Raw genomic sequence first — 27342 nt, forward strand, 5'->3', positions numbered from 1 at the left:
TCCGACTAGGAGGTAAACATTCTATACCATCATCATTGATTGGTTCTGCGGTATCCTCTTCGCCGCCAACGTCAGACACTAGCAGTTGGGTAAAACGTTATTTCCATATCCTCAGCATGTTATTTGTGTCAATTACCAGATTTCCTTCTTTGTCACTGCAGGAGGATGTGCCTGCACCAAGGCCATCGGTTTGATGTTTAATTCTTTGGTAGAATTTCCAGACTTCATTCTGACTCCTGTACATCTCAATTCGCTCACACTCACGTCTTTCCATTTCCTTTTTCTTTCTGCGGAACATACGTTTCTGCCCTTCCCCCCTTTCTCCCGATACTTCTCCTCTATCTGGCGCGGTGCCACTGATTGCAGGGTTGCTCTTTATGCCGCACTCTTGGCTTCAGTAGCATATCGACACCCTTGGTCGTACCATGGGTTTCTTGGAGGAGGCTTCCGTTATCCAAATACGGATTTCGTGGCATTTTCCATGGAGTGGGCAATAGTTTGCCACTGCGCCATTATATCATCGGAACAAGGAGTGCTTTCATCAAGCAGTTGGGTCAGTCGAGTGGAGTATGCCACTGCCATCTGTTGTGTTTGCAGCTTTTCAATGTCCAGCTTCCGTTCAGTGTCTGATCGTACTTTCCTCGCCATGTTCAAACAGGTGCGAACCTTTGCTGCAACATGATAATGATCCGAATCTATATTCGCTCCACGGATCGATCGTACATCTAACAAGCTGGATGAATGCCTTCCATCTATCATAACGTGATCAATTTAATTCCTCGTGTTTTGATCGGGTGACAGCAATGTGACTTTCCGACTGTTGGACCAAAAATCTCTTCCTTCCCTATCTTCGCATTAAAATCTCTTAGCAGGATTTTAATATAATAGGCGGGGCAGCGGTCATATTCTCCCTCTAGTCGCACATAGGAAATATCCTTGGTCTGCTCGTCTTTGTCTTCCGTCGGGGCATGCGTACAAATAAGGCTGATGTTGAAGAATTTTGCTTTTATGCGGATTGTGGCTAGCCTCTCATCCACCGGATTAAACTGCAGACAAGGTGTTTCAGTCTCCGACTAACCACAAATCCACAGCCAAATTCATACCTCGTGTTATGGCAGCTATAGTATAGTTCGTCACCGTTTGATGTTGTAGTGACGCCATTCCCAGTCCATCGCGTTTCCTGTAAGGCGGTAATATCTGCCTTGTACTCCTCCAATACATCCGCCAGCGCGTATACTACACCTTCTCTATAAAGAGTTCGGACATTCCAGGTGCAGATCCGCAAATCAAAGTCCTTTTTGTTTTTGTTTGCGTGGGTTGTCAACATTGGGGGGTTCATTTTTTCCTTTGTTTCCTTTGTTTCTCACAGTAGTTTTCATAGTTTTCCGGGGGCGGGTTACTGACCCAGCGCCCCAACCGCATGGTTTTTGTGGGATTGCACGTGTATCCCTCGTTGTGGCTAGCCGCTTGCTCCAAAATCTGACGCTCGCACCCAGCCGCCCCTTACCTGAGAACAGACGCTGATGTTGGCCATTGGTTATTTGAAGGCGCCAATAACTCGCCTTGTCATCTCGAGTATCATTGGCACTCAGTATTTGATAAATATCCAGTGCCACCTGACTCCTCACTGAGACTCTCCTCTCGAAAATCGCTGATTGCCTGCGGCCGGATTTGCAGCTACTCCGCATAAAAACAGAGCTTTCCACCATCCGCAACCTGTGGACGCTCCCGGTACCTTTCAGCTAAGCTTCCCTTGATAATGATGGATACCACACAAGTCGGAGCTCAAAGTTCCAGCTTGTGTGGGGCTTATAGTTATCCCCTGTCGGCCTGGCTTAATAACTACTGGATCTGAGAATTCTTTACTGCAGCGTTTTATAAAGCCTAGGCTTTTATATGCCTTGTTAGTAATTACACGAAAGTCTAGTCGGTGATCCAAAAGGATCCCAAGATTGTTCAAAGATGAGACAGATTCAGATTCCATTAAAATAATAACTTGATTGTATACTTGCTTATTATGAAAATTTTTTAAGGGTAAGAGAGTGACAAGAAAAACTCGATAGGCTGCATTAAAACGAACGAGACAAAGCAGCGCGAGCCGAACAAAGAAAATAAAAACACCACCACCCGAAGCAAAGCACATGTATTGGCTGGTGGATGGTTTTTTGTCTTGCTTATGGATGTATTGTTGTTGTTATATGTTGGCTTGCAAAGAGTGCCTTTCAAAAACATATTTGTACTTTGGGTTGTTGAGATTTAAAAGAAATTGTTGCAGAAAAATTAACAACTTTCGTAGTCGTTTTTTCGTCCAAAGTTGTTGTCTTTCAAAATTATTTTTATCTGTGCATATGCTTACATTTTTTTAATGTATAGTTCCAGTAGATTATTTTTGCACCAGTCAAAGAACCGTTAAGATCAGATTGCAGTTAACTTTGATACGTCTCGAGATTATACGACAGAATAGTATTGACATCGTCTGCATACAAAAGTACTTGCAATAGTCTTTTAACAGCCACTGAAGTTGCAAAAGTTGAAATAAGGGTGGGACATTAAACCCCCCCCTGGCACTATAGACATACAACTAAACCAGTAATCGGCTAATTGTGCAAATAATAGTTTGTAGTAATACAGCGCTAGAAATGTCGAAACTAGATATTGCTAATCAGTAGCAGACAAAATTATTTTTAATTTTTCTTTTACTCGCCAATAAAAAATTTAATCATTATAGTACGATTACAACAACTGGTATGTTAATGAAATGAAATATGATTACTTCAAGAAAATCTATTGTTTTTTTAATGTTACTGATAATATTTTGCGTATGAATTACGTTAATCAAGTACTCGTATGGTTATGATGACTATAGGAAAATGCATTAATCAATGATTGGTATTGTGGTGATTTTGTTTTTATCAACATTTTGTTATCTTAACAAATGTTTTGTATTGTTTGTTACAAGAACTATGAAAGGAATACCGGCATAAATATTCTCTTTTAAAAACCTATTTATATTATTACGAAATATTGCAAATGCTATATAAACTGATATTGCATTCGGTAACTGATCATTAAAGAAGTGTTATGTTCTGCTGGGCGCCCCGGTAGTCGAGTTGGTAGCGTGCTTGGATTGGGGTGGCGTCGAAAGTTGGATGCCCTTTATTTCTTTAAATATTTTTTTCAGCAAAGTGTTTGCTATTGGAAAACTACAAACATTATGCTGTAGCATCTAAAACTGCAGAATAACCCAAATTAGACTAGAAACTGCTAGAAGACCATGTTTGTTATAACCCGTTGATTTTTTTTAAGAGTAGTCTCCATTTGTAATATTAATACTAAAGTAATACAAATATTTTGATTATATTTTACGTTTATTATACAGCAAACTTATATTGGTTGTGGTTTAAAAATTTAGTTGTGCCCTTGTCTTTTCGTTTTGTCCACTGAAAAAACTCAATTTGATATGCATTATCTATTTACTTAACCTCTAAAAGGTAATTCCAGTGATATACACTCTTTGCCCAAAGTGAAATTGATAAAAATGACGGACGAAATCAATACTTCTCGAACGAAAAAGGACATGAAGGAAGCACCACCTCCACCCATTATATCAAATATTAATTTACAAGAATTGCCAGAAAATATTAACTGGAATAAAACTATTACCGAAGGCAATTTGGGTGATGATGATGAATTACAAAATTTGTCTTATTCCGACATAGACTGTAGCAGTTCCTGTAACATTGTTTCGAGCATCGCATCTGTAAATAGACAACAAGTGATCCCAAGCGAAAAAAATGTGTCTTCTTCAACTCATAGCACAACATTGGGCTTTATACCCGAGCCTGCAGCCAATGGAATTGTCAAGGGTAAACAAATACATCCAATTCGAAAAGCCATATATAAAACTGGCAAACTGTTGGAGTTTTCACCCAAAATTTTATCAATAAGTCATAAACGAGACTGGCTTAGAGTAGATTGCGCTCTTGACACTGCAGAATGGTTTAAATCAAATATAGAACACATTCAAAAACTTGCTTCTCAAAAGGTGAATATTGCGGATAAGAATATTTTGCCTTCCACAATCATAATACAAGGAGAATTCCCCAACAACTCACGCATAGATAAAAGAAAGATTTTAGCATTAATTCAAACACATTATCCAGACTTGAATGTTTCGATGTGGAAATGTTTTGAAAGGAAGCAAGACACTATGATATTTGAAGTCGATACTGTATCCTGGTGTAAACTTCTATATAGCGGTGGTAACATTTCGTGTGAAAACAAACACATAAATCTGAAAATAAAGCAGCAAACACTGTGTTCCGGAGTAGAAGTTAAGCCATGTCGGCAGAAAAGTGGCCTCCGGGTGCGAACTATATTTTCCGAGTGTCATGTAGATTCGAGCGAAAAAGTCTTAGCGGTTATCAAGCAACAAAATCAGAACCTTTGTGTTTCCCAATGGATAGCTGAAGATAGAAGACCGGATGATTTATATGTTACTTTTGATGTGGATGAATATTCTTGGCAAAGACTTCAGCAGGCCAATGGCTTCATTACTTACCTCCAGGGGCAGATCGCCTAGAAATGTTGCAGTCGAAATGGGAGCCATCCACAAAAATTTCTTGCCATCGCAGGGTACAAGTTCAGTTTTCCTGTAGCAGTGGCTATTCTTATGAAACCGTTTTGGCTGTATTAAAAGCACAAACTGATTTTAATATTTCCCAGTGGGAAGTGTTGCCTCAAAATACAGAAGATAATATAAATTTCTCTTTCAAGATAGATAAGAGTTCTTGGCAAAAGCTTTTGCAAAGAAATTGTAGCATCAGATATCGTTTTTGGACCGTAGGCCTTAGCCTCAATCAAGGAATATGAGTTAGAAACTGAGGAAGTTTTGGGAAATATTACAAATATCATAGATAAAGGTAACCTTCTGGACAATTCCAGTGTCCCTCTTCGGCACTACTTTGTTTAAGGCTGTTTTCCTTAAAGCAATGGCTGTTCTTTGGACAAAATCATGAATTTCATTAAAATTCAAAATTCTCTGGATATCTCCTCATGGAAACCGATGCCAAGAAACTCAGAAGATGTATCACTTTTAGGCTTTGAAGTAGATTACACCACCTGGCATGAGTTGAAAAAGCGCAAAGGTCTTATTGCCTATCGATTTGGTCAAGTACAACTTAATATGAGAGTAAAAAATGAGTTTGATAATAAAAAATGCGATGTTCTGGATCCCGAAGAAAGCAGCCTCTTGAAATCTTCAATTAAACATTTAATACATGGCAACTTTCCACGCCGTAATGCCTATTCGCAGGAGAATGTCTTGTCTCTTATTGAGGCACAAAATTCTCTGGACGTTTCTTCAAGGAAACTGATGCCAAGAAGCTCGCCTGATTACAACAAGCAAATTGGACTATTTCTTATCGATTTGGTACAATTAAACTTGAGCCATGCTGTGAACAAAATTCAACTGAAATTAAAACGCAAATCGTTGAAGCTACCAGCAGTAGTAGTAGTAGTAGTGGTAGTAAACTGGACAACCACAAGACAACTTTTCTTCCAAGTTACAAAGAAAATCCTACATCTTAACATTTGGTTCGTGGCATATTTCCAAATAGCAGTGAATATTCTGATGATAAAATTTTGACTCTTATACAAACTCAAAATAAAATGAGCATAGCAGAGTGGAAGCCCTTGAGTCAATCAGCTGGTGATGAACCATACAAAACTTTAGAAATAGATGATAAATCCTGGCAGCAATTACAAAAATGGAATGGTTATTTCTTATCGATTTGGTAAAGTCATTTTGGAAAATATTTCAAAGATGAATAATGAACAAACTAAACCAACTCAAAAGGAATTATCCTCGGAATGTGAAACTGAATGTTCAGAGTCACAACTTCTAAAAACAACAACTGGCTGCACTCCGGAACAATCAAACCATTCACAAGGCCAGACAGAGGATACGTTGAACCGCTTGGCACAACTAAAAAATAGAATTGCCTATCGAAAATGAATGATTGAATAGAGAAAATTTCAAACCTAATATAATCAATTAGCATTCGTGTATTGGAACCACATCATTCTTTCGAAGACTCAAAATTGTAATTTCTAAAAATGTTTATATATATATATCAATATTTAACTTATAACAACTGCATTGGAATTTTTAGGTAAGTAAAAAAACTATAATTTCTATATGAATGTATTTAATAACCGTGTTTATTTTTAAAATTTAACATCTAATAGAACCTGTTTACATCTACACCCCTGAGACGCACCAGTAAGATTTTTAAATGATGAACAAGATGTGTAAAAATCTTTATACAGCTATTTTGCTTATCTTAACTCCTTTGATTGTAATTTAAAGGTAAATATACAACAAATAAAGCTTTTTTTACATGAATGATTTTGATGTTTTTAATTTCAGGAACATATGTATTTATGTATCTATTTACCTGAAATATCAGCAATCTATTCCTATGATCAAAAAGTTACACCCTGTTTACACTGCTCTTTAAATCCGTATGTAATGGCTCGACCAGCTGTTTTACCCTCTATAAAATCAGCTGACGAGAGCCTTAAATCCGGATTTAATGAACAGTGTAAACGGGGTTTTAAAAATTAAGTTCGCTCGAATTTCATTTATTGAAATTTGAGGTTAGATAAGTTTACAAATAGAAAATTTTTTTAACCACTTATATGACTATGTATTTTTAGGATTTTACATCTAAATGAACATCTATGGGCTTCTTAATCCTTGAAGCATACCATTGGCATAAAAATGATCCAAAATCCTATGTTTTTAAGCAGACTTAAAAAATAAAATTAATTTACCACCAATGTTAAAGTTTTTATACTCCAAGGCGTATTATCAGGTGGCCGCATCAACCCAGCTGAGAGAATTTGATATGTCAACTCATTTTTGAATTCGCCGTACAAAAATATAACCTTCAAAATAAATATTTAAAAATTGTGTTTGCTACTGTTATGGTTTTTAAACATAGGGTATATAATGGCACGCGTCTAGCAACTTCATTCACTGTCAGTTTCACTCAGGGAAATTAGGTCTATTGTGTCCCCCAATAGATTCAAAAAGTGCAGAAGAACACTGTTAAAATTTACGTCAGTACAATACCAGACATTAAAAAATTAAGAAGATTAGGATCCACCATGCATTACCAAACGGCCAGGCGATCCCTTCAATATGCAATTTAAAGCTATTGTAGTCAAGAATGGCGAAAGGACAATTGCGAGAAAATAATTTAGACAAGAAAATAGGTTTTTGTGAAGCCATAATCCGGCACCTACTCTCGCAATTTCAGGGCAGTCTCACAATAGGTGCTCAACCATGACTCCTCCTCATCCCCACAAATCAAGCTTAAGTCCGCCATGTGACCGGCGCAAGGTCAAAGTCCTGACATTGCAATGGCTTTTCAGGACTTTCAGGTCCTGAAACATACCATGTTACCTAGTATTTTGGCAGCATACTATATGCACTTTAAACGGCCGCACACAACGGTGACAACGTCATCCTTGTAGGCAACAAATGACCTGAAAATCCGACAGATATTCAAGAAACAAAAACAAAGAAAACAGCTTTGGTGCAACATATTTTGAAAAGTGGACACAGGGCAGACTTAGAAAATGTCAAAATATTAGATAAAAAACAAAGAGAGAAAGAGATACACTTTAGAAAGCTTAAGAATGCAACAAAAAATAGATAGGACGATGAACTTGAACAATATTAATATAAGTTACCGTGTTGCAATATACAGATCTGTGACATTAAAATTTAAGTTGTCTCCAATATAATTAATGTCGAGTTATTAATGAATTTGCTTTTGATGAAAAAATTCATGTGAATATATCCTATTTTATTGTAAGTTAATTATATTTTCATGAAGATTTGAAATAAATGTAATGTTCTAATTTAATATACATACGTATCTCCTGAAGATGTCAACAAAAATTGAGGAAACGTTGGGACAAATGAAATAAAAAGGAATTTTTATTTACGGATTTTAGGTCCAAAGAGCTTAAGATAAAATTTAGTAGACTTAATTTGGATATAAGTGCTATATATTAAAAGTATTACGTGACTCGGTGGTGTGGGTTATCGGTCGGAGAACCACGCTGCCTTGATCGAGCTAACCGTTTTATAACTTACATGCCTTTAAACCCGCTTATTGCAACCAATTGAATGTGAATAGAATTTTAATTTAAGTAAGCCGCGCGTAACACTATACACACCTATTTATTGAAAAATATTTTAAAATAACGTTTCATTGTTTTAAGGCTCTCCCAAAACATCACATAAACGGAAGGCATATGGAGAATATCACCAGGACACATTAACAAAACGGCCACGTATTGATGCAACCTATGACCAGCAAAAGAACTTCAAGGACTATAGACGAACTGAATCCAATAAATTTCAACATCAAAACAATAACTTACGCAAGGAATCTGAACATGTATTTGAAAATGCCAAGAGGGAGGAGGCGTCTAATCTGCATCAGTCTACCACAGTTAGTGGTGCGGTTGTTAAAACATCTAATATACCATCACCATATGCACATTTGCCACCATCACCACCGAGACTGGTTAAACCTGTCAAAAAAGTGAATATGCGTTCGAGGGAAAATATGGAAACTTATTTGCATAACAAAGAAGAATGTGGATTTGTGACTGTAAATGCATCCAAAAATGGCCAAGGAAGTGAAGATAATACCAACAAAACAGATTCTGATACTCTGACAAATAGTAATAAAGATTCTCAAGACTACTCAACGAGTCTTTTGAAACCTAAAGCCTCATCCGAAGTTAGTGCAGAAAACAAAAATCAATATGAAAATGCTAACACAAAATTGGACAACAATAATATTGACAAAATTAAGCTCAAATTGTTAAATTGCAATGAGCACAATCATACAACGATTCAAAATAGCAACAACTCCCAGTTATTTCCCATAAACCTCAACCCACAACCAATGGGACCCACAATAGATGGAACTTATTTCAACTTAACCAACTTGAAGAAAACGCGACGAAGTCGGTTTGATCAACAACCACCGTTACTGTTAACAAAAGACGCTCAATTCAAACCCCCTAAGCAACCAATTGCAAGTCCTATTGATTGTGCTGAAAGCAAAAATAATAACATACAACTGTCATACAAGTGTTCAAACACCAGATCTGAAGAACCTTCCAAAAATTCTTCTGAATACCCAGGGATCATTAATGATTCTATTGATAAATATGATGGCAGGACCGCACAATCATTTAACACAAATACCGGTCTAATACCAAGCAATAATACCTATTGCCATAATATGGACTGGAGATACACAACAGCCGATAGTTCCATTTCTCAACAAGGCACAAACCATTTTAAACAGCCTCAGTATCAATCTTATTTTAGTAATGCCGAGATTTTTGGCAAAAATGCAAATGGCTCCAGCACAGCCACCTTTTCTTTGGACTATGGAATACAAAATACTAAAGAAATGCCTTCTCCTTTGATGGAAAATGATGGTAAAAGCAGAAATGTTGTAAATTTTGCACACCATGGCAATATATCAAGCTTCAAAAGTCTACAGGAAAATAGCCCGGCTTTAACAAAACCACAGTTTGATACTCCAGGATATTTAACCAAAATCAATAATCCAACTATTAATCGGGACAATAATGGGACTGGTTTCATACAAAAAGATTGGAATACAAATGCTTCAATTCGAACCAATAAACCTCTTGAAAGTAGTTTTAACCTCAATCCCAAGGATTTTAAAAGTGAAAATGCACCAAAAACCTATCAGACATTAGAAAGCGATAGGAGCTTTCCCTTTAAAGAACTCTCTTCAGAAAATTGCCAAAAACACACAATAGGGCAGGGTGGACTAAATGCCCATAAAACCTTTGAAGCGAACAGCAATAGAAATGCTCAACATTTCAGTAGTTACTCCCAGCATCCTGCAAGCTTGGCAAATAGCTATGGGGCATTGGGTCAAAATATACAATTTGGCATGAGAAGGCATTCAAATGTTAATTTTTGTCAACAACGCAGAGATGCGCATTTTAATCGACCCTACTTTTGCAATCGTCCCGCAACGGCCAAGGAAAATAATCACTTCAATGTCCAGCAGTTGCCCAATGACCAAGCACTCGCAAGTAGCAGTGGTTTCCAAATAAATCCCAGATTTATACGTGGCATAGGGTCTGGCAGCCAAAATTTTTATGAAGACATTAATCCAGCTCCACCAGTGGAAGAAAAGCAAAACAATTTCAAAAACTTACAAGTAGCAACACATATTAACTCCCAGCAAGCATCACTAAACCAAAACCATTTTACATTGCCAGGTGAAAAAAGAAATTTGCGACAATTTGGTACCAAAAAGCAATCAAGATATGTTTCCAATAGCGGGCCACAAGTAAGCTCAAACAATTATACTATACAAGGAAATAAAAAATACAGAACCCCTAAAGAAGATAAACGTTTCAGGGGTAAACATAATAATATGGCAAATAATAGAATATATGCATTTGGTGGCAATGCTATGGACAACTCCAATCAACAAGCAAATTTGTATGTTAAAAATCAGTCCTTGAGGTTCGATTTCAAAAAACATTCAAATGATATTAACAATGGTAAGACTACAACTAAAGGGCGCTTTATGCAGAAATTTATGAAAAGACTGCCAAAACCAAAGGATAAACCACTTATCAAAAGTACAAATAAACTTTCCACCAACCTAAAGGAAAAGAAAACTAAGAAAAATGTAAAAAGGAAACTCACAGACGCATCTAAAAACACCGAGTTTCAAAACAATACCAAGATCGAGGCCAAAGAACATTTGGACATTAATAAAGAGCTGTATGGTGATTTCCAACCCATAGCTGTGGGTTTAAAAAAACCCCAAAAGGGTCATTTGAAACCAGAACCGGAGATATACTGGAGGCAATGGTGGTCCCTTTATGGTCATGTGGAAAAAACACTATCACCGCCACCTCTACAAAATGATGATGCCATTAAATCCTACTTTAGTTTTACTCCCTCGACTACAGACAGTCAACTGCGTAAACGTAAACGCATTCTCTTGGTTATGGGTGTAGCCAAGATTATGCGTCATATTCGCCTTAACGAAAAAGATTACGCCTTTCGTGATATTTTTAGCGTACTAAAGTATAAGCATCAACTCGAAAATCCACAATTTCAAAAATTGCTTTCGCCCAAAGAATTGGAAAAAGTTGAAATGGTATTAAAAAATGCCCGCAAAAAAACACGGCGTGCCTTTTTCTATCAGAGCATGATGTGCCGATGGCATTTTTCAATGGACATCATAAAGCGTTCTGAGAATGGTGAAGCTGTGAAATCTGGACATGCCCGCAAATTGCTAAGCAATAACGTTTTCCATTATTTGGTTTGGGAGTCAACGAAAGAACTTAAGGTAAATGGTATTTTATTTGAAAAAGAAAACACTTTTTATAATATTATTGTCTATTATCTTGCAGAAATTAATCACAGAGGACTGGCCGGGCTTTGAGGAATTTTATAAAACTCTATAAACTATTTTAATAACTAATGATATATTTAACTTTGAAACCTTTGTGCCATACATGTAAATATGCATGAATAAATAATATTAACACATATTTTAGCGTTTATTATGGCTTTATTTGAATAAATTAGCTGCGTTTTGTCCATTTATCTTCAAGGGAGAGGCACATCTCGGAATACCTCCACCGTACGCTACTGGGGCCAAATTACGCTTCTTATTGAATGCAATTTCGTCTCGTATTTAATTGATGTTATACCACTTCTATTCTCATTTTTATTTAAATTGTTGCAAATTATGACCGATTCAAACATTCGCGTTCCTAAGCTTCAAAAATTCTCGTTCAATAAAGAAAGAAATAATTCACAATAGAGATTTCGAACGATTTTACTCGTTAACGTTTGCCGTAATTCGGCCCCTGGTCTGTGCCGGTACTAAAAAGAGAATCCCGGACCTTGTTGTAGTAGCTGTGTGTTGTGTTCTATCTTTCTTTCGTCTGCTCGATTCTGTTGAATATCCAGATTCATGCGACTAAAGCTAGGTGTGCACCTCTGGCGAAATTTTCGGTTGCAGCCAAGGCGGACGCGAACAGCTGTTAACAGCCGGCCGGGTTTGACGGTATTAAGAAGCCAGATTTTTGTTTGCATTCTCCTTGTTGTTATATTCTTTCTCTCATATTCTCTGCTCATGTACGCACACGTATACAAACACGCACGCAAATTTGTGTCTTGGCAAAACGGCGATCAGCTTGATGACAAGATGGCGGATTGCACCATATGATTTGTGGTTGTTGTACAAATGAGACCACCTTTAATTATGTCTGTTTGCGTACTTTTCCAGTAAAAAAATTTGAATTTGCGTGTTACTTTTATGGGATTTGTTTGCAGAGTTGCATTTTTCAACGAAACTATCAAAATCAAAGTCCAAAGCGCCCATACTTGCGTTGTTAAAAATTGTTTGACTTTTGCGTATTGCTTTTGTGAGATTTGTGTGTAGAGAAAAAATTTTGCAAGTTGACGCTCAAAACCAAAGCTCAACGCCTTTGGCCTTTATAGCTAACGGAAATTTCGCCAGAGGTGCATACTGCGCTTTAAATAAAACACAGCAAATACATATATCTTACAATGTGAACATGCCATGTTCCCGTACGATTTTTCCATTCGTCCCATCCGTATTGTTTGTTTGGTTTTGTGGTACACGCATAGAACATTTTCTTTATTTTATGTTTACATTGATCCATAAAAATGCCGAATAATGGAAATCAAAATAGTAATCAAGATTTTGAAAAGAAAGTGAACACTCTTTCTCAGGTAATTATTTGACAATCGCGGCCACCATTAATTTTAATATGTATTTTTTTTAGAATGCATTGAAAAAATATCTAGATGAATATTTTTCCTCCGGCGCCAAAGGAAGTTCCAATGAAACCCCATCACAAAATTTTGATAACAGCGGTAAGGGTTAGAGATAGAGAAGAATCGGCAACCGACCAGGAGACTACCAATCAATAGGAAAGCTGAGACTCGGGGCTCACCAGGCAGGGACGGTTGATCTCGACATGTCGAGAACTCCATTTCAAGTAAGCAGAAGAGCAAACGAGCTTGCTCTTATCAGCGGAAATACGGTAACAGAAAGAGAGAGGGGCTCATGAAGCTCAACTTGAAAGCGCTTCTTGCTCACCATAGCACGTATCCAAGGGTTGCAAAAAGTCAAGATTATTGGGCCCACTCCCCCTCCTTGAACAATTAGGGCGGTTACTTCATAGCCCCGTTTGCAGTCGGAGAGCACTGCCTGCAATGTTGTGGCTTTACCAACACTGGTGGGATCGAAGAAATCGACTTCTGGTGGCCCGTCTGACAAGAGGCCTACTGGAAATTTGGGCGAAGGTGGTAACTACACTGCGGTCAGTATTGCTGGACCTTTCGCAGTGGTACCAGGGACGACAGCTGGCCAGAGACAACCCGGGATGTGGTTAAGGCGAGTGCGCTGACTTTCTCGACCTTCTCTAGTTTCGAAAGACGTTATTTAAGGACATCGTCGAATTTCGAGAATCTCGAAATCCTGGCTACAAGGCACTATCCGAGGTGGTGGTGGTGGTTTCCGATATTACATATGTCTCTCGGATACATAGCAGTGCTTGAGGGGATGATAACAAAGACAAAAATAATCCGGGCGATTAATTCTTCCGAGTCTTAATAATCAACCGGACAGAGAGAACTTTTATGGCCTGTGTTTGCTTGGCTATGTGCCGACTGTGTGGCAATTCACTTCCTTCTCAGTCTCTCGTCTTAAATGCACTTGAAAGACTGTTGGACGCATACATCGGGTCTTCTTCACACATCGTTCATAAGTAGCTACAACAAGGGTCCAGCGTCCTTTACGACGGTTACATAGAAGAAAATTTAGGGATAATCAACATTAATTCGGCTAATTTTAGGATTCTCAGAACCTTTAAGATACGATACGATGAAGGTAGTTGCCTATGCTGATGACGTTTTCATTATGGTTACCGGTCTCTTTCTCTCTACGATTACCGTAGAGAGAAAGTGACTGCGCGGGTAAGGCATATGCTGAGGCCGAGTTTTTCGCATATCAGGACGTCACTTAACCTGGACTGAGGGAACATGTCATTTCCTTAGGCCCAGGGAGGACTTGGAGAAAGCCGAATACCATTTTTATGACACTGCTTCGCAAAGACAAATGGTAGTGATTTAACAGCTCTTTTCGTCAGCCTTAGTTGGGCTTTAAACTCAGTGGTACAGTATAGTATGGTTGCCTATTTTTTTTATTTTTCTTAAGCGTTGGCTTTTTCTTTTTTCTGACTATTCTGCAGCTTAATGGAATGCATCTATGCTGATTTTCTTCATATTACTTCTCTCTTCAACCTTCTTCTGGAGCAAATACAAGATTTAAAGTCTCCAAGTGAGATTGCCTAAAGGTAGTGCAAAATAAGCTCCAAGCGTATTTGTAGTCCAAGTTTTTGGAGTTTTTGAAATGGATGTCAATTTCGATTCCTGTAAATTTCAATTTTCAAATGCAATTAAGACGTTAACCCATTTCTTATAGTGCCTTTTCCATTCCCTTGCACTTTTAGGTACAAATTGGTTTGTTTGTATTAATGTTGACAATATGTTGAAACCTCAGTCATAATTACAATCTAGCCTTATTTAATTATACTGAACAAATCTATATTTTTTATCAGATCAACGATACGGAAATGACTTCCCATATTCCACATTACGATACAATGCAAACGATGGATATGACAATTCGATGTCAGGCAACTACAAACAATCTTATTCTTCGTTTTCCAGAGCAGATAACAAACAAGATTTCAATGCTTGGAATAAAAAAAATGGTGGTATTGGAAACAGTCGACGGCAAGACGATTATGATATGTCTGATGGTAGGCCTATGTGTAGTCAACAACGATTCCGGACAGGCTATGATAGATCTGAAAACATGCCTGACTCTGGAACCAAGGAACAGTTTCATGACCATGAATGTTCTTCTTGGTATGGCAGCAGTCAACAGCTTAATGAAAAATACGATTATTCCACAGTTGAAAATACACCTAAATCCCGTAACAACCAAAATCGCTTTGAAGAAGTCAATTCCGCTAGAGGCAAAAGCGATTTCAACTTTCAACGAAATCAAGTAGGATATTCTAGAGGTGATCATACATATGACTTTAAGGATAATCAGGATCCTGCAGAAGTCGGCAATTTTAATGTCACCACAAGAGATGAATCTTACAACAAAAGCAATCAACAACGGTTTGCGGGAGATGACTTTTCAAGATATCAACAAACATCTGATGTCAGCTACAAAAACCAGCAAAATTTTGGAGGAGGAGGCAGTTTTGCCAATTTTAATTTACAAAACAATCAACGAAATATAAGCCAAGGGCGAGCAGGAGGTGATTGTAATAACTTTTATTCCAACCAACAAACACAGCAGTTTGTAAGCAACAAACAAAACAATTTAGACAACAATATGGAAACAAATTGGATTAAACCTCAATCGTCCCACCAAATGAATCGTAATGATTTTGGAGGTAATAGCAATTACCAAGCACCACATAGTGCTGTGAATCAAACAAGAACCCTTCAACACAATTCGGATAGAAAAATAGGTTCATCTACAAAAGGAGGAAGTTGGCAAAAAGGAAACGACATTAATAAGAATATTTCAAAAAAGAAAAATTTGGATAAAAATAGGACGGTTAGACGTCGCAGTGCTCAAGTGAGGGATACAGAATACCAGGAACAATTAATTAATGGAACTGGTAAAAAAGCTCAGAATACTAAAACCAAACCCAATCCAGAATCTTATTGGAGAGATTGGTGGCCCAACTATGCTTACATTCAAAACATGATTCCAATAGTGGATGAAAATGATCCCGAAGTAAAAGATTTCCTTAAATTCACATATGAACCTGATGACCCGAGATTCAAACCTAGAGTGGCATTACTTCTTAATATGGGCACATTGAAGATCCTGCGCAGCTTTAACCATACAGAAACGAATTATAAATTTCGGGAAACGTACAAATTATTTCTATACAAGAAACATCTGGAGGATCCAAACTTTCAAAAACACCTCAATCATCAAGAAAAAGACCTTGTTTTAAAATCTCTCGCTCTTTTACGACATAAAGGTAAATATACACTGATGCTCCAAAGCGTAATAAGTAGATGGGATCTTCACCAAAAGACTATAGCCGGTTTGAGTAAGTTGGTAGCCGAAAAGACCGCTTATAATATGATGAACACTAAACTCTACCATTATTTAGTAATGGATTCAATACAAGAGTTAAAGGTGAGTTTGGAAAGGGTTTCTGGTATCGACGAAAAAATAATTTAATTGGTGTTTCTTTTGTTTTTTTGTTATATTTTGCAGAACATGTGCGCATTGGATTGGAGTGGATTTCCTGAATTCTATGCAAAACTGCAGTCAATGCCACCTCCCCACTATGCTTCAACGGATAATATTCTTACGAAAACCACAGGCCCCTTGGATGATTGCTGTAACAATTCTGACGTGGACAATGCCGATTAGAATAAGAAAAACATAAGCGTTAAAATAAGTCACATGAATTCCCGTTGAACTTTCGGAATAGTTGTGAAAAACTTACATAAATACTGCTTTAAATTAAAAAAAAAAGAGTGGGCACGAATTTCAAAAATCTATTAAAGAGAGTATGCGCAATGGGGCGAAGTTTGTCTGGCGCACTGCACCTCACAAATGTCGTTAGCATTAGAAGGAACTAACTACCGTTGAGAATTTTTTCTGATGTTCTTACCAGTATTCGAACCCATGCTTTGAGCGTTATATTCGGACATGCTAACCTCTGCACTACGACGCTTTTGGATAGGTAAATCCAAAGACCAGTTATTCACACTGTGTCAAGTACTGGAAAAGACCCAAGAAGAATGGATCAACACAGGATAATTAATCAAAACTAACACCGACATTCACAATACTTTAAACAGTTTTATAGTAGGTTTATTTGACAGTTCTATAAAGGAAATTTGTCAATTGTGACCATCTATTATTCGTTGCCCTTCGGGCCTGACCCTGAAAACTTAGCTTACATGTCGCTAGAGGCATACCCACAGATTTCAGTGTCCCTGGAGTGTGTAAGGTAATTCTTAGTCTCGCAAGCTCGTATGCTTTAGAATTCCCTGGAATATCTCTGTGCCCCCGCACCCAAAACAGGTGAATTTTGTTCACATTTACTGGTTGAGAAAAAATTTCATTACAATTTTGTCCTTAAGAAAAATAATTTTGAGGCGGCCCTGGCCTGAGCTAAATTCTGTCTTTATAGAACATTGTTTCTTTTTATATGTTGTTTAATGGAATGTTCAAGGGCAAATTAGTTTTTACCGGCATTTAAAATCCTAATTAATTTTAATAAATGATGTCCTCGACATCGCACCACAGAAGCCACAGCTTTGCGCCGAAATCGCACGACTTTAACTTGTGGCAATGTTAACGAAACCAACAGTGAGTTTGGGTGATTATAGTCGAATGCATGGTACAAATAAGAGGTAATCTCAAAAATCTACCCCCAACGAAACTACCTTGAATGGCAAATACCGTAAATTGAAATATCAAAGTGGTTTTAGAAATAAACTTTGTTTTACAACTTTCTTCAAATTTGTTTTATATTTGTATTTTCAGTGTTTTGTTGCTTATGGGTGGAATATCCGATCAAAAAGGACATCTTTTACGATTTTAGAAAAATTTCACAGCTGTGCTTTCAAGTCTTTGACATTTTAATTTAATGCAAAATTAAAAAAAAATGTACTCAGCTGTTCGCATGAGCTCACCTTTTAAGAGCATCTTCAGTCGATTGCTTTCTTATTTTTATTATTTCTGTAATAGCTTCACCTGGTCCTGCAAGTCAGGTCTTTTTTACTTTAAAGTCTTCTATTCGATGTTTTTAGCCACCAAAAGTCGACTTCGACTTTTTACACTATAAGTCAATTAGTCGAAAATCGATTTTTAGATCTCTTTGTGATACATGTACTTCACATCTTTTATTTGTCAATAAAAATGTATCAAAGAAGTGGTCAAGACTCTGAAAGTAAAGCGGACGATTTTCATTTTTCTCAGGTAATAAAATTTAGCTATCGCAACTATCAATTGATTTTAATTTCTTTTTTTTCAGAATGCGTTGGAAAAGAGTCTAGATGAATTTTTTTCCACCGGCGCGAGGAGAATTTATAATGGAACCCCATCTGCAGCGGTATCACACAATTTTGTTAATAACGGTAAGGCATTAGAGGTTGCATCGGAAACCGACGGAGAGGCTTTCAATCGATCGGAAACCGGAGATTCACTATACAGGGGCACTTGATTTCGGCATATCGAGTGAAACCCATGGTAAGAAAACAGAAGTCGAAGACCAAGAAATCAAGGGATACCTACAATCGGGCTTGCTCTTATCTGCGGAGATCGGAAACAGCGAGAGCGACCTAACAGAGAGGGGACTCATTAAGCTCAACTGGAAAACGCTTCTCCGTTACGAGAGGACGTATCCAAGCGTTGAAAAGAAGTCAAGTTTTCTGGTCCTAAAGATAAAGATATCTTCACGAAATTTTATAAAAAGGGCGATTTTTAAAGAGCTATAGGAAAGTTTTTCAAATAAATAAATCAAAAAATTCAGAAAGTCACAGTTACGTTACGAATCGCATCATCTTTGAAGAAGTACAGTTCAATGATGCCATCAGCCCATAAACCTGGTAGCTCTTACAATGCTTCTGGCTGATCTTCACTCCAAAATCGACAATTCTGCTTATTTACGTACCCATTAAGCAAAAAATGAGCTTCGTTTATAAAATGGAAGAAGCGCGTGATGAAGTGACGATGTGTGGGGAGTGGCCCCAAGGAATAGAGGCTAATCAATATATCGCCTTTCGTCTTCAACACACTTAAGAGACTGTTGGACGCGTACATCAGGGATCTACTAACCCACTATGAATAAGTAGCTACCAGCATGTTTACCCCAAGGTTCAGTTGGTCTATTTCACCTCTTCTGGTGAATTAGAATGATGCTATGCTGAAGGGCAGTATTATCCACGCTTCACTGGGTGAGGGCTCAATTAAGAAGATTGTAACCGGAGAAACACACTTGGCAAAGTTTTATGCCCTCTCTTGTGGCTCTTGGTTATCAATGGGATTCTCAGGTCCTTTGAAAAGGAGGGGTTGAAGGGTGCCTATGCTGATGATGTTTTCATTGTGATTGGCGGACGCTTTTTCTCTACCATCAGGGTGCGCTGAAGAAGTTTTCTAGATGTCGAGGACCAATGGATATGGCATAAACACAAGAAAGGACACAGGGATCTCTGGAGTATTCACTGAGTTTCTTAGAATAGGCTTCTGGACAGGTGTAGCTCATTTCTGGAGAAGATTTCGTGGAGGGAGATGCGCCCGATTAGACAGTCACGTGTCACCACATACGTAGTCAGTCAGGTGGCACGGAGGGCTCTCGCGTCGGGCTATGTGAGGTTGAGACTGCTTAGAAGAAGAAGGAGCTTCATTAAACCATGGAAAGACTGTCAGGCTCGAGGAACGAGACGACTGACGAGTTGCTCAGAACATGACTGCTGTTAAGCGTCATGTCCCACCCTAGCTTCTTGGTAGGGTGGGCGCTTTCCAAAATAATTATGCGGATAAGGTGTGGGTTGCTGTGTGGTAAAAGCCCTGTGGCCAAGTATTTCGAGGGACAGGAAGTCACTTATTTTGGGTCTGGGGAAACATGTCATTTCCTTTAGCGCAGGGAGATGCAGATTTCTGCATGGCATGCGATGACGACAATGAGTTGGGGACACCGGAATAACTTTTTGTGCTATTGCTCCGTAATTGCGAGTGGAAGACAAAGGATAATGGACTCTTTTTCAGCCACTTAGTACTCTCATCATTCTGGAGTTCTGTGCAGGCTTGGTTGGACTATACTGTCAGAGATTGGAGATTTTCCCTGGTTCCTTACTTTTGTTTTGCCGTAAACGTTTTGACTATATGATACCTCAGATGTCATTAGAATCTAATTTCCCTTAAAAACTATAAGTAACAAATCTCTATTTTTTTCAGATCAACAATACGGAAATGATTCCCCAAATCCCACATTTCTAAAGAATGCAAATGATGGATATGACAATTCGATGACTGGCAACTACAAGCAATCTGATTCCTCATTTTCCAGAGCAGATAACAAACAAGATTGCAATGCTTGGAATAAAAATAATGGTGGTGTTGGAAATAGCCGTGGGCAAGACGATTATGATATGTGTGATAATAGACCTATGTATAGTCAACAACGATTCGGGGCAGGCAATGATAGATCTGAAAACATGCTTGGCTCGGGAACCAAGGGACAGTTTCACGACCAAGAAAGTTCTTGGTATGGCAGCAGTCAACGGCACAATGAAAAATACGATTATTCCATAGTTGAAAATGAACCTAAATCCCGTAGCAACCAAAATCGCGTAGAAGAAGTCGGTTCTGCTAGAGGCCAAACCGATTTCAATTTTCAACGAAATCAAGTAGACTATTCAAGAGGTAATAATGCATATGACTTTAGAGAAAATCTAGATCGTGCAGAAGAAGTCGGCAATTTTAATGTCACCACCAGAGATGGAGCTTACAACAAAAACAATCAACAACAATTTGCCGGAGATAATTATTCAAGGAATCAAAATACATCTGATATAAGCTGCAACAAACAACAAAATTTTGAAGGAGGAGACAGTTTTGCCACTTTTGATTTACAAAACAATCGACGAAATATAAGCGAAGTGGGAGCAGGAGGTTATTATAATAACTTTTATTCCAACCAACAAACACGGCAGTTTGCAAGTAACAAACAAAACAATTTAGGCAACAGTATGGAAACAAATTGGACTAATCCACAATCGTCCCATCAAATGAATCGTAATGATTTTGGTAGTAATAGCAATTACCAAGCACCACTTAATGCTGTAAATCCAACAAGAACCCCTCTACACAATTCGAACAGAAAAATAGGTTCGTCTACAAATGGAGGAAGTTGGCAAAGGGAAAACGACATTAGTAAGAAAATTTCAAACAAGAAAAATTTGGATGAACGTGAGAGACTTAGACGTCGCAGTGCTAAAGAGAGGGACAGAGAATACCAGGATCAAATAAAAAGTGGAATTGTGAAAAAAGCTTCGAAAAATAAAACCAAAATCGATCCAGAAGGTTATTGGAAAGTTTGGTGGTCAAAATATGCTTACATTGAAAACATGATTCCAATAGTGGATGAAAATGATCCAGAAGTAAAAGACTTCGTTAAATTCACACATGAACCTGGTGATCAGAGATTTGAACGTAAAATGAAATTACTTCTTAAAATTGGCACATCGAAGATCAGGCGCAACTTGGACATCACAGAAGCGAATTATGAATTCCGGGATATGTACAAATTATTTATGTACAAGAAACATCTGGAGGATCCAAATTTTCAAAAACATCTAAATAAACAAGAAAAAGATCATGTATTGAAAACTCTCGCTCTTTTACAACATAAAGGTAAATATACACTGATGCTCCAAAGTTTAATAAGTCGATGGGATTTTCACCAAAAGTCCATGGCCGGTTTGACTAATTTGGGTAGAGGAAAGAACGCCTTAAATATGATGAACACAAAACTCTTTCATTATTTAGTAATGGATTCAATACAAGAGTTAAAGGTGAGTTTAAGCTCCCGATGGTATGATTATAATTAAATTGGTATTTTATTTTTTGTTAATTGTTGCAGAACATGTGCGCAATGGATTGGAATGGATTTACTGAGTTCCATAGAAACCTGCTGTCAATGCCACCTCCCCATTATGCTTCAACGGATAATATTCTTACGAAAACCATAGGCCACATGGATGGCGGCGGTAACAATTCCGACATGGACAATGCCGACGAGTAAAAACAATTTTTGTTTTCAAAGTTGAACAAGATAAGAAATAAGCAAAAAACCAACGTTTAAATAAATCACATGAATACGAATCCGAGTACGAGGATAATAAATGTAAGTTTCCATGTTGAGCTTATTACGAACAGATCGGCTACGCAACTTAAGGTTTAAACAAATATGCACTTTCTACCTCTGAAGCGTCTGAGGGACCAACGCTTTATGATTTCCCTGCAAACCCATCCACACATGTTTTTGAAACCATATATTTGCATATGGAAGTAGTAATCCTCGACAAGGTTCAAAAAGCTCGTTCCAGTCTAGCAAAAGCGGTGAACCGCTACCGAGTGAAAACAGTTCTCGGGTATTGACTCACACCCAATGCACTGTTCATGGAACTCTCTGACTTCAACCGTTCGTTATTGGAAAAATCTATACAATTGTAAATAATTCTATTCACCCTTATTCCCGTTATCAAAGGCGAATACCAACAGCAGTCGTAATCGAAGACAAATTTTACATATCGTGATATTCTGTAACTTACTCTCCTTCAATAGCTTGATAATAAAAAAAATTTTGTGGTAAATAAAAAAAAATAATATAAAAGTAGGTTCCATACTCTTTCGACAAACAGGCGCGATGTAGTTTAGTATGTAACGAAATTAACGTATATGTCGATCGAATTCGTCAAATTTGACGGTCGAATTTGGCTTATGTGAAACCAAAAAGTTTAATTTGTAAAAAATTTGACAACATTTGACTACGCCATCGCCAATCAGAATAAGGGGGATTATGTTACTATTGGTTTGCCCAAAAAGTAATTGCGGATTTTTTAAAAGAAAGTAAATGCATTTTTAATAAAACTTAGAATGAACTTCAATCAAATATACTTTTTTCTAAAGCAAGCTAAAAGTAACAGCTGATAACTGACAGTAGAAATAATGTAATTACAGAGTCACAAGCTGTGAAAAAATTTGTCAAAGCCGACTATATGAAAAATCCGCAATTACTTTTTGGGCAACCATATTTAAGGTGCTATTACTGGGCATGTAGATGTCTTATGACATGCCACTTTTTGTATCCTCATGTAATTGAAAATGTTTGTCAAAATTGTCAATTTACATACGATTCATCATTTTTGCTATCACACCTGAATATTATTTTCGTAAGACATAACCTACAAATTTGAGCAAAATCTGATTTTTTTTATGCGTATTAATTGTTAAAGTTGTGAGAAAGCTGGTTAAATAATAAATTTGTAAAAACAATTTAATTTGGGGTTGCATTTATTTGACTGACAACAAAACAGCTAATTTCTGTACGTTTTTGTCGGAAGAAATTGAGCACGCTCTAATCGAAAAAAAAATTACAAATGCTATTTTGAAATGTGATTTTCACATGTTAGTTTCGTTTGTATCACACGACATGTGCACTCAAAATCTGCTAAATTTGAAATGTCATAAGACAACTACATGCCGTGTAATAGAGCCTTTACTTTTATTGTTTTTAATATAAAAAAATACTGTAATATTACCATAATTATCATCTTGTATGGGAAAACAAACAAATAAATAATCTAAAATTTAGGTATTTTTTTATCTTTTTAGATTCTAAATCTAACCTAAGAATAAACTCCCGGGGAATAAATTTCTCCCTAGAATAAAATCCTCCTATTCTGATTGAATGAGGAGAGGGAATTTCGAATTTTCCAAAACAGCTGTTTTATTTGGGCTAAACATTTGACTATTATTTTTTTTGGAAAAATTAATATAAAATGGAAAAATGAGCAAAACAAATTTAAAAAGGATGCTAAAAATGTTAACAAACATGTTTGCTTTTGTAATTTTTGTTTTTTATAATACACACCGCACGATACACGTCACCTGTTTAACAGCCCGGCCAGACCCACTCGACTCAGACCCAGATCCCTGTGGACGCACCCCATCTTAGTCGCAGAGTTCCTGGGTCTTGATACTCAACAGAAACAAGCAGACGAAAGATAGAACACAATAAACTGCTCCAACAGCAACAACCGATTCTACTTTAAGCTAATTGATAAGGGACCCCTTTTAGTATCCGATTCCGAACGGAGTGCCAAATAGCTACAATCTTTTATACATATGGGTCTAAGAATATGAACCACATATTTTGAAACCTATGAATATTCATATACCAATTCTAAAATACTCGTATTTTGTCAATAAAACCGAAAAACATATGCAAATCTTTTATGGTAGGTACATGACATATTTAAACCGGGAGAACCTAACAAAATTTCTACTTAATTTTGATGAAAAAGTGAAAAAAAAATTCCGTACATTTTAAATTCCGTTAATTGTAAAAAATGTTACCATTTTCTTTTATAAAACAATTAATTTCATAATTTATTATCCTAGCTCCCTTGTATTTGTTTGGGGGAATGTAATTCCAGCTTTAATACCGTCAAATCTGTCCGATTGTTAACAGCTGTTCGCATGAGACCACATACATTCTCGAGTACACAAATACGCCTTATATTTTTAATTTTATGTCGTATTTACACAATACATCTTAAAGTGCGAACATTCCATGTGAAGAGGCCATTTTGTTTTCGGAAAAAGTACATCGTTGTCTTGATTTTGCATCTCTGTTGGTTTTGCTTGATAAACGAATTTGTTCTTTTATAAATTCTTCTATAAAAATGGCGAATAATACTCTAAATAATAGCAGTCAAGACTATGATCAAAGTTTTCGTTTTTCTCAGGTAATGAAAATTTATTATTACGGCTCTAAATGGCTTATAATTCCCGTTGTTTTTTAGAATCAATTGGAAAAAAGTCTTGACACATTTTTTTCCACCGGCACCAGGCATAATAACAACAAAACTCCACCTAGAGAGGCATCCTATAAATATGATTATGATGGTAAGTCTTGAAATTTTAGAAATTGTGCAATTAGGTTGGTGGTTATAGTGGCAACCTGCAGTCAGGTGCAGACATTTGAGCACTAGAACAGAAGAGAAAGACGATGCTGTTGTCAATCCCATGGCGGCCGGTTGTACACACCGGATTGACCCAATCGAACTGCATCGGCAGGGGCTGCCGCTTCAGTGAACGTGTTCGTCTATTTTTGTCATGGGAAAAGCACATCCCGGAGTGGCTTCTCCGAGCGCTTCTGGTCCGTGAAGAACCCCGGACGCTGGTTCTGTTCGGTTTGCCACAACCGCCTCCATCATCGGTCGGTGAGGTGTAACCGGTGCATGGAGTGGGTACATTTCCGATCTTTCTCAGGCCTCGCTTCACTACGGGAGTATAGTCATACTGGATATGTTGCAAGGTGCTGTGCGAACATAGCCAGCAGTGGGTCACAAGCGTCGTCGTCGGACTATGTGCCATAAATTTTGTGTCATTTTTTGTTTACTCGTCCATCTAATTTATGGTTTCTTTCTTTCCGCTTTATACATATCAGAAATACGAAGAGTTCCACGGCAGCGTGAAATGGGAGATAGGCCATCAAGTAGAGCAGGCAGGCGACAGGCAGCATCTAAACCAGACCGGTTTCGTCAATCCCGAAGAAGACCACGAAAAAGGAAAGGTCCGTCCGCTATTCGGAGGGAGCGGTACCTGGAAGCAAAAAACAAGCTCGAAGAGATTGCAAATAATGTTGAAAATGGTACTGTCCAAGAAGATGATGAGGAGAACAGAATAAAATATACGAAAATTTTAGAGGAGATCGAGAAAGAAAAGCTGGAAATTGCTCAGATAGAGGAAGCCAAAAAGAATAAGAAAACTAGAGATCGCAGGACAGAAATATCAACAATTAAACCCGATCCCGAAGCTTATTGGAAAGTTTGGTGGGCGAAATATGCTTACATTGAAAACATCATTCCAATAGTGGATAAAAATGTTCCTGAAGTAAAAAATATGGTTAAATTCTCATTTAATAAAAATGACCAGCAGAACCAATCTAGAATGAATGACATTCTTAAGGTTGGCATAGACAGGATCAATCGCAACTTTAATATCACAGAAACAAATTATCAATCGCGTGATGTATACAAATTATTTATATACAAGAGACTTATGGAGGATATAAATTTTCAAAAACGGCTAAATCCAACAGATAAAGACCGAGTATTAAAGAGCCTTACTGTTTTCAAAAGTAAACGTTTATATTCACTGATGCTCCAAAGCTTAATAAGTAAATGGGATAATTGCCATAAGACCATGGCCGGTGCAGTTAAGTCGGGAAACTGGGATGTTTCTGTTAAGATGATGAACACAAAACTTTTCCATTATCTAGTAATGGAGTCGATAAAAGAATTAAAGGTGAGTTAAGAATGAGCCTCAAGTATCGTCGATATAATTCAAATTGAATTGTATTTTTTTGTTTTATTTGTTACAGACCCTGTGCGCATTGGATTGGAGTGGATTTAATGAGTTCTATGAAAATCAGATGTCAATGCCACCTCAACACTTAACCAACACCCATGGCGAAGATGGCGAAAATAATTCCGACATGGACAATGGCGACGCTTAAAAACTATTATTGTTTTTGAAGCTAAATAGCAAAAACATAAAAGTTAAAATAAATCACAAATGTTTCATGTATCTATGTACAGTATGCTAAATTCATATTCGTACACCAACTAAAAATTTAATCCCAAACACATTTCATTTGTGCCCCATATTGCCATGGTCGTTAAATATGTCTCCCTAAATATTTGGCCTAACATTTGAATATCATATTCGTTTTCTACTCTCAAATATGTTTCATTTGGATCCCGCATTGTTATGATTGGTCCACACATCCATTTGGCGGGCTTTGGGGTTGGTAGAGCCCTCCTGTCAACCCACCGCAAAATTGGATACCAAATTTTTGTTTTTAGGTTACTATTAAAGTGCAAACAAATTATCGTTCAATCGCCTGCGAGATCTAGGGTTTTTACAATTCTGGTAAGGGAGAGGGAACTCATCTCAGGGTGGGAGGGTTAAAATAAAAAATACAACTGGCGCAGATGTTATTTTTAGTGATGCTCACTGTTGATTACCGTCATATTGTCACCATTTATTCTTTTTTTAATGCAACATATTGTCATCGACCCATCTTGTGTTACTGTTGTGCATTGGTAATGAATAAATAAGCCATGTAAATAGGAGACTTCTTATTGTTGATTTGTAAGATGTATATGCTAATGCTTATTTTGGAATGTTTGTAGCCAGGTTTGAAATGTATTAATGTATATAAATAAAATCATTACCATTTTGACATAACTGTAAAAGGACAATTCCACTACGCTTTCAATAAAAAAAAATTGGGAAAAATTTCACTCTAACATTGTAACCCATTTTTCAACCTAACCAACCTTAAACACAC

At 37.3% G+C, this 27342-nt stretch overlaps 5 protein-coding genes across 12 annotated transcripts in view; all 5 read left to right on the forward strand.

Annotated features, from left to right (window-relative positions):
• The window catches only part of LOC131996267 (uncharacterized), a 38846-nt gene extending 31916 nt beyond the window's left edge, over positions 1-6930 (forward strand). Inside the window, exons 2-5 of one of the 2 annotated variants that reach the window (XM_059365797.1) lie at positions 3492-6173; positions 6250-6370; positions 6431-6660; positions 6721-6930. In XM_059365797.1, the coding sequence (XP_059221780.1) occupies positions 3539-4582 (1044 nt within the window). In that variant the 5' untranslated portion in view covers positions 3492-3538 and the 3' untranslated portion in view covers positions 4583-6173; positions 6250-6370; positions 6431-6660; positions 6721-6930. The remainder of the gene's footprint in view (positions 1-3491; positions 6174-6249; positions 6371-6430; positions 6661-6720) is intronic. The other variant, XM_059365798.1, reaches the window with a different exon arrangement.
• Positions 1-11708, forward strand: part of LOC106083696 (homeobox protein 2) — a 42607-nt gene extending 30899 nt beyond the window's left edge. The window contains exons 3-5 of one of the 2 annotated variants that reach the window (XR_009397739.1): positions 8299-11447; positions 11512-11618; positions 11690-11708. Coding sequence is in view for 1 of the 2 variants with exons in the window: in XM_013246885.2 (XP_013102339.2) it covers positions 8299-11447; positions 11512-11565 (3203 nt within the window). In the remaining variant the exon portion in view is untranslated. Of the gene's footprint in view, positions 1-8298; positions 11448-11511; positions 11653-11689 lie in introns of those variants that run through there. The other variant, XM_013246885.2, reaches the window with a different exon arrangement.
• A 992-nt stretch (positions 11709-12700) lies between these two features.
• Positions 12701-16734, forward strand: LOC106083697 (probable serine/threonine-protein kinase clkA). Of its 5 annotated transcripts, none has more exons than XM_013246886.2 (4): positions 12701-12865; positions 12919-13009; positions 14758-16376; positions 16458-16734. In XM_013246886.2, the coding sequence occupies exons 1-4, from the start codon at positions 12800-12802 to the stop codon at positions 16614-16616; spliced, it is 1935 nt and encodes a 644-aa protein (XP_013102340.2). In that variant the 5' UTR covers positions 12701-12799; the 3' UTR covers positions 16617-16734. The 5 variants fall into 5 exon arrangements, with proteins under 5 accessions (XP_013102340.2, XP_013102341.2, XP_013102343.2 ...); XM_013246889.2 differs by lacking the exons at positions 12701-12865; positions 12919-13009 and adding exons at positions 13690-14311; positions 14389-14493; XM_013246887.2 differs by lacking the exon at positions 12701-12865 and having other exon boundaries at positions 12923-13134.
• A 1315-nt stretch (positions 16735-18049) lies between these two features.
• Positions 18050-23701, forward strand: LOC106083719 (GATA zinc finger domain-containing protein 14). Of its 2 annotated transcripts, XM_013246931.2 has the most exons (4): positions 18050-18176; positions 18232-18334; positions 20154-21772; positions 21841-23701. In XM_013246931.2, exons 1-4 carry the CDS (start codon positions 18117-18119, stop codon positions 22000-22002), a joined length of 1944 nt encoding a protein of 647 aa, XP_013102385.2. In that variant the 5' UTR covers positions 18050-18116; the 3' UTR covers positions 22003-23701. The 2 variants fall into 2 exon arrangements, with proteins under 2 accessions (XP_013102385.2, XP_013102386.2); XM_013246932.2 differs by lacking the exon at positions 18050-18176 and having other exon boundaries at positions 18244-18446.
• An 882-nt stretch (positions 23702-24583) lies between these two features.
• LOC106083687 (uncharacterized) lies at positions 24584-27124 on the forward strand. The gene is made up of 4 exons (XM_013246855.2): positions 24584-24730; positions 24788-24890; positions 25435-26294; positions 26371-27124. The coding sequence occupies exons 1-4, from the start codon at positions 24668-24670 to the stop codon at positions 26503-26505; spliced, it is 1161 nt and encodes a 386-aa protein (XP_013102309.1). The 5' UTR covers positions 24584-24667; the 3' UTR covers positions 26506-27124.
• Positions 27125-27342: the final 218 nt, after the last annotated feature.

This window comes from Stomoxys calcitrans, chromosome 3 (assembly GCF_963082655.1).
Source record: "Stomoxys calcitrans chromosome 3, idStoCalc2.1, whole genome shotgun sequence".
NCBI lineage: Eukaryota > Metazoa > Arthropoda > Insecta > Diptera > Muscidae > Stomoxys > Stomoxys calcitrans.